Source organism: Citrus clementina, unplaced genomic scaffold (assembly GCF_000493195.1).
Source record: "Citrus clementina cultivar Clemenules unplaced genomic scaffold, Citrus_clementina_v1.0 scaffold_2, whole genome shotgun sequence".
Taxonomy (NCBI): domain Eukaryota; kingdom Viridiplantae; phylum Streptophyta; class Magnoliopsida; order Sapindales; family Rutaceae; genus Citrus; species Citrus x clementina.
The window spans coordinates 9,439,790-9,446,909 of NW_006262688.1; the positions used below are offsets into that span (position 1 = coordinate 9,439,790).

Consider the following 7,120-nt stretch of genomic DNA (forward strand, 5'->3'; position numbering starts at 1 on the left):
CGTCGGAGCAATTGCGGAGAAACGGGCTTCGGCTTCGATAACTTTACAAATTCAAACACAGATCCCTTAAGAAGAGAGCTCTGATACCAGATGTTGTTACTTGAATAAGAAAAGAAAACAAAGTTTACAGATGAAAATGAGAGCCACGTGAATTGTCAAGAGAACTTCACTCAATTCATTAACTGAAAACATTACACTTTAAAGCTTAAATAACACACCAAAGCCAAATAACAACCCAGTAGAATCATGGTCCAAAGATTGTGCCACGATCACAGCAAGAATCAACAAAATAAATAACCAACACCAGAAAAATAAGAAAAGTTTGAAACATTCAACAAAAGCAACTTCTATGATCCACATCAGCAGTCCTAAACACATCTTCTAACAAATATGACCCACATATGTGACAGCTAGTTACAGATCCAGATTCTAGCGTATAGGCGATTAGCTGAAAATGAGTGGATGGCATAAATTCAAGTACCAAGTGTACAAAATTTGCCTCAGATAAAGATGTTGGCATGCAAAGATCTTCTCCAAGACTATAAATATTTCACAGAGTATAACCAAGAACCACTACCTAACTCCGTTAGTGTCCCACAAATCCAAGCAAAATATTAGCAGTAGGCTTATGAGGCTGAGAGTTGGAATGGCAAATTAAATAACGTGTGTTTACAGTTACACTTAGAGTAATGATATAACCACAATCTATTGTATAAATTAAATAACTGATGTACCATGATAAAATTAGTTGAATTGAATATCTCTTAACCCACATAATTTATTTTTATTATTTTATATTTTCATTCAACCAATGAATTAATGTCATATTAATTTGTATAAAATAAATTTGTATAAGAGTTTGTGACTGTATAATCACTCTTACATTTAATATTTTCAAATTATAGCAATATTAGCAATTGGGTGATGATTTGGCCACATTTTAGTTCGTCGATGGACAAAAACTGAGATTCTTTATACTGTGTGGTTGCTGCTGTTGACAGCTGTGATTTGGAAAACGCTGCCGTTTCTAATCCTTTCTCTTGCAAATATCAAATAACTAGCAGCAATGACAGCAACACTATTTGGATTGTCCTGCTGACCGGTTCCTTCAACTGATTTGGAAGCCAACCACCTTCATTAAGCAAGATTGAATATTAGATTATAGGAAAAATGACCCTCTGATTCCACAATATGATCACGAAGATCGATGTTTTTATAACTGGTTATACAAACTCTTTTTTGAAGACACAGAGACCTAATTTCGTGTTTATAATTGATCATACAAACTTTCAAATTTGTCCAAAAAAGAGTTTGGCTTATCTTAAAAAAAGGTATGTGGGATTATTTTTAAAAACGACGACTAAAATGAAATAAAAAGTGATACCGAGAGAAGTAAGTTTCTTGTCGAATATTTGAACTTTTCTTATTAAAACGGTAAATTTTTTAATGGAAACATACGAAACAGAAGCCAATTGAATGAAGAAATGATTTTGTTGGTTGACATACACCCATCCAAAATTTTGCTAAAAGTCAATGCAAATAAATATATCTTTCACAATTTTTTTGTTCAATTATAGACATGTTGTGAATTTCACATCGTGAAGCACGAATATGATGAAATAACTGTCTTTTAAAATATCACATTTCAATGTTTTCAACATGTAGTGTATGAAACAAATAAATAAAAAGCCTCTTTTCAATGTATTTATAGGGGTTCGGTTATGGTACAACGTTGTACCGGATCTTATTTTTTGTGATTTAACTTAGGGGTGGGCACTATTTAATTTGGTTCGGTTCAGTCTTAGAACCGAACCAAATTGAAACCAAATGGTTCATGAATTTATGAACCAAATGCAAACTAAATTATATAACTAAATTGAACCGAACCAAATTAATTTGGTTCAATTTAGATTCTATAATTTAGTTCTTTGGTTTGGTTTTTTTCCTATATATTCAATATTCAATAAAAAATAATACAATAATAATACACTATTAATACAACAATAATCTTGAGTCTATAAATTAACAACATAATAAAATCTAACAATAGTAAATTAACATAATAAATTCCAAAAATAATCTAGAAATCCATAAATAATAACTAACCTAATAAAATCTAACAATAATAAATTAACATAATAAAGTTCAACAATAATCTAGAAAATCAACTACACATTAGAAAATAAACTTTAAACTTTCATTGGCAACGAGTACTTTCCCAATCACCACTTTTTCCATCCTTCAATTTCCACATTCACAATGCTTACATTATCTCTCAAAGTCAAAGTGAGCCACTAGCAAAGCATTAACAATTAAATAAAATGAAATAAAGTATATGCTATGACATATATAATCACATGTATTAACTAACAAATAAAAATAAAAAAGAATAAATTCTGAATAATTTTTTAATTTTAATTTTAATTTTTCTTAGACCATTTGGTTCGGTAATTTTATTCGGTTTTGAACCGAACCAAATAAAAAACCAGATGGTTCAGAATTTCTGAACCATTTGGTTTTTATGCTTGAACCAAACCGTGCCGAATTGTCATAATATGGTTTGATTCGATTTGGTTCATAACCGAACCAAATGCCCACCCCTAAATTTTTAACTAATGTTAAATTTGACCGAGCACCTTGTACTCCTCTTTCACCATAAAGTATTAGTAAATATTATGGTACTTTCTACTTAAATAAACTATTAAAATTCTATTTAGCATCCTACACTCTTTTTAATTGTTATTTTTATAAGTATTAAAGTATTTATTTGTTTACATGCAAGACTTATTCATGATGAGGAAAAATCTAAATATACAAAAAGGTGACAATACCCTTAAATTTATAAATTAAAAAACAAAATTTTAGAACATTTTTCTCATTCTCTTTCATTTCACCTTCATCTCCATCATCATCATTCCCCATCTTCATCCTATAGTCAAGGTGCAAGGGATGTACCTTAGATGCTGAACATATAAGAAAATTCATGAGTGACAAATCTAGTTTTTTTTTTGTTGGGGGGAGGGGGGGAAATGTACCTTCAGTCACATGATGTAAGGCATACACATATTATGCAAACAGTCCATATAATAGAAATTAGACAAAAAAGAAAAAATTAATTAAGAAATTCGTAATAGCACTGCCCATCCACGAAAAGGGAAGTGTATACAGAGCCAATACTGGGAAATTTATAAAAATGGCCATAAAATTTTTGCGTTTTTCAACTTTAACCCCCAAAGTTTTTTCTATCATAATTAGCCAAACACCCTATTTTTAGACTAGATTACCCTCATTACTTTCATCAAATTTACAAAAGCATGCCATTTTTTCAATTCCAGCACAACTAAATACGGATCTTCCTCAACAACTTAACAAATCTTCATCACTCTCAATAAATCAATAAATTTCATCAAACAAACATTGTATAATTGAAGATATAATCATCAATTGGAGAGCTTCTTAAAATTAGTTTATGCTCTTATACAATGTAAATCTTTAATCTATTGATATTATCAACTAAGTTCGAAATTAAAGTGGGTTTTGTTGCAAATGTTGTTATTTTTCATTTATAAAATAATGTGATTTGTTAAAGTACTTAGTTTGAGTTGAAAAATGAAGAAAAATCATTGAAAACACAGAAAAATTGGGCAAAAAACGAAGTTCAAAACAAGTGAGATAGGTAGTGGGACAGGTGCATGTCTCACATAAACGCAGTAATTCAGTGCGTTTATGTGAGACATGCACCTGTCCTACTGCCTGTCGCACATAAACCCACTGAATTTATGGAGTATATGATTTTAGATTTGATGAAAGTGATGAGGATAATCTAGTACAAAAATATGCCTTTGTAAATTCATGCCATTTTTTCAGGATAATCTAGTATAAAAATATGGTGTTTGGCTAGTTATGATAAAAAAAACTTTCGGAAGTTAAAGTTAAAAAACCAAAAATTTTACGACCGTTTTTGTAAATTTCCCGCCAATGATGATGCTGGAATATAACAAAAATATAGCGCATGCAAAAAGGATTTACACTTTTTATTTCACTCTTATTTATTATTAGCACATTAATTTCTTTTAAGGTAACCATAGTCATTAAAATGAAATGCAAGGATAAGCCACTCGTGGTTAAAAAAGATAATAAAATAAAATGATTAAAATATGCTAAAGAGAAGCAAATAAAGTCTTTCCTCATTTTCTGTTCTTCAATTATCCATTCCAATTTCATTTGCTAATTTTATGCTCTTCCTTGCAAACAGACCTTTCCCAGATCATCAAAGGTAAAATGTACGATAGCTTTCTTTGCTGAGTATACTTACTTAATCGAAAGACTTTTGTACAATGGGTCCCATATATCATAAGCACACGTTATCTTCTTGAAAAATATAATGTATCAGTGACTACTTTTGGTGGGAGATGGTCTCTAAGAGTATTATTCTCCCTAAAATAAAATATTAAAAGATAAGAAGAAATATTTTTAAATCAATTAGCAATATCATATGGTTCCATAATCATTCTCTTCCTTTTAAATACTTCTAATCAGATTTTTTTTTTCAATTTCAATTGAATCGAAACACTGAATTTACACAAAAACACTTCACAGCTTGAGTAATATCAAACTCCCTATTACAAGTCACAAAGATAGTAATTACCAGTTTTGTTTGTGGTATCGCAGTCATTCCCCACACTTGCCATGTGTAAGATTCTACGGACATTGCCAGCTGCAAAGCTCAAACAGTCATGCATGCAAAGTCTGCCGAGACAACGACAGCACATGCATTCTCCTTCAAGATTGAATCAAGGACCACTGTCTTGAACTTGATAATGTCCCACAAAACAATTCTCAAACTTCTTTGTCAGGTGATAATGCAGTCAAAGTACTCGTAGCTGGCATATGAAGCTGAAAATATCATGGTAAAAATTTGAATAGTAAACAAGTTATCTATCTATCTAATACCCATAAGTCTTAAATCACAACGTTACTTATAAGTGGAAACTCGAAGAATCTTTACAACAATTTTCTATGAACTCAGAAGATAAAGCAGAGGCAGTATTCACAGGTTCAAAACTGAGACTCTTCTTCTCGTCAAAATATAGTCAACAACACAGCTCAATTAGATAATTCTCAAAGATTTGTAATTTTCCAATATTACTGCAACAAGAAGGTAATGCAACTCCGCAACCCCTCATGCGACTGGAAGAGAGACCAGTAACATGGTCGCTGACCAGGTAACATGCACTGCCAATTAAAATTTTAAAGACCAGTAGAGCTCTTCATTAGTGGAGGTTAAACCAAGGCTGATACAAGGATAAGAAACTGTTATGTTTACAACCAGATGGAAAAGGTACCATGCTCTTCATGAAAGACATTTAAGCCTTGCAAATGTCAAATATCCTGTGTGACCTCTGGCCTCACCATTGGGCCTAGCCATGACAGTAGAATTATTTGGATTTTCCTTCTCACCACTTCCTTCAATTAAATGCTGCTTCCTCTTGTGCCGAATAGACCCTGCTGAACCACCACCAGTGCCCTGGCCACAATCAGCTCTCCATTGCCGAATCTCATAGGTCCGAAGAAGTATCTCAAATGTTCTTATATCTGTATACCAGCACAGGATACAAACACACTTATATCCATCAATTAATATTCAAAGAGGAACCAGCAACATTTGTTTCTTTTGTTTGTTTGTGTTGGGGTGGGGGTGGGGGGAGTCACAAAGAGAACAAGAGGAAAAAGTTCCTCCTTATACATTAGGTAAACTGATCCAACAACAAATAGCCAAAAGTGAACCTGCTAAGAAGTTTAAATGCATGACTCCTTACCTGTAAAATTCAATCGTAGAGATTCACATGAGCGCTGCACTTGCTCAATACATGGTGAGAAAGAACACAGAATCCCGTCTTGTTTCAACATTTTCTTTGCTGATGGAATTGCCAGCCAGGGCTGAGGTAGGTCCAGAAATATAGAATCAGCTAACCCACTAAATTCATCAGGAAATCCCTGACCCTGGATATCTCTAACACCCACAGTAACAAAGCTGCTCACTCCTGTCCTCTCAAAGTCTTCCCTGTTAAAGAAATGAAATCATGAGAATATTTCCATATATCATACAAATTGGACGACGTGAATGTATCTTCTTGCCCTGAACACCAACCCTCAAACGAAATAGGAATCTTAATTTTAAGGAAATAGAATCAGGCGAACCTATAACTGAACTTGAATTTTCTTCTGAGGAAAAGAGCAACTAAAATTTCCTCTAGGAATGACTAATGAGGGAAACTGAAAACTGGACAGGACTTAAATTTAACTTTGGAAAACTTATTGAAAACTTATGCCCTAGGACTGTGTCTTAAGAGAATGAGCTATGCCTTCAAATGCTTGGTAACTTAAAAACCAAAGATCTTCCCCATCCCAAATCCGCTTCTTTTTTCTTTCACCCCTTTAGATGACATCCTTGACATGCTAGAAAAGCTGACTGTACACAACTTCATTTAAAGTGTTATTGACGTAGTCCAAAACTCAAGATTCAAACTTAAAACTATAAAAATAAATAATGATGATAATAATAATAATAATAAAGTAATTTATAATTGAGAAACTCCATTTCTTACCTAGCTGAGGCAGCCCTTTGCTCATGAAAATCAAAAGTATAGACATGTCCTGTAGGAGCTACAGCCCTTGCAAGAGAGGTTGTCAAAGATCCACTTCCAGTCCCTGACTCCAGAACCAAACAACCAGGAACAAGTTCTAAGTACATGATGACAAAGCTAATATCTGCAATGTAAAGTATCTGAGTTCTGTGGCTCAAAACCAGAGTCCATAACTCCGGAGTTGGGGCTAACAAGTAAACAAATCCGCCCTTGTTACTGAACACCATAGACCCAAAGGGCTTCCCAATCCAGTCTGAATGTTTAAACGCACCAAAACGGTTCTGGAAAGCTGAGTTCTGGCATACTTTAACAGCTTTCATGCAGTCATGCCTCTCATAGACAATAACCAAGTCCCCTTCTTTAATGCATCGAGTAAAGGATATCTTTTTCGTTGGATCAGTTGGCAACATCCTTTAAATTATCAAAGAGTTACTAAAACCAAGCAATTATCTGCAAATACTACAATTAAGGTG

General features: G+C 33.1%; 1 protein-coding gene across 3 annotated transcripts in view; it reads right to left on the bottom strand.

Moving 5' to 3' along the window:
• Positions 1–4,533: 4,533 nt before the first annotated feature.
• Positions 4,534–7,120, bottom strand: part of LOC18050876 (tRNA (adenine(58)-N(1))-methyltransferase catalytic subunit TRMT61A) — a 3,107-nt gene continuing 520 nt past the window's right edge. Inside the window, exons 2-4 of one of the 3 annotated variants that reach the window (XM_024190081.1) lie at positions 6,609–7,058; positions 5,820–6,064; positions 4,534–5,595 (exon numbers count right to left, since the gene is read on the bottom strand). In XM_024190081.1, coding sequence (XP_024045849.1) covers positions 5,354–5,595; positions 5,820–6,064; positions 6,609–7,058 — 937 coding nt within the window. In that variant the 3' untranslated portion in view covers positions 4,534–5,353. Of the gene's footprint in view, positions 5,596–5,819; positions 6,065–6,608; positions 7,107–7,120 lie in introns of all 3 variants that reach the window. The other 2 variants (XM_024190082.1, XM_006446481.2) reach the window with 2 other exon arrangements.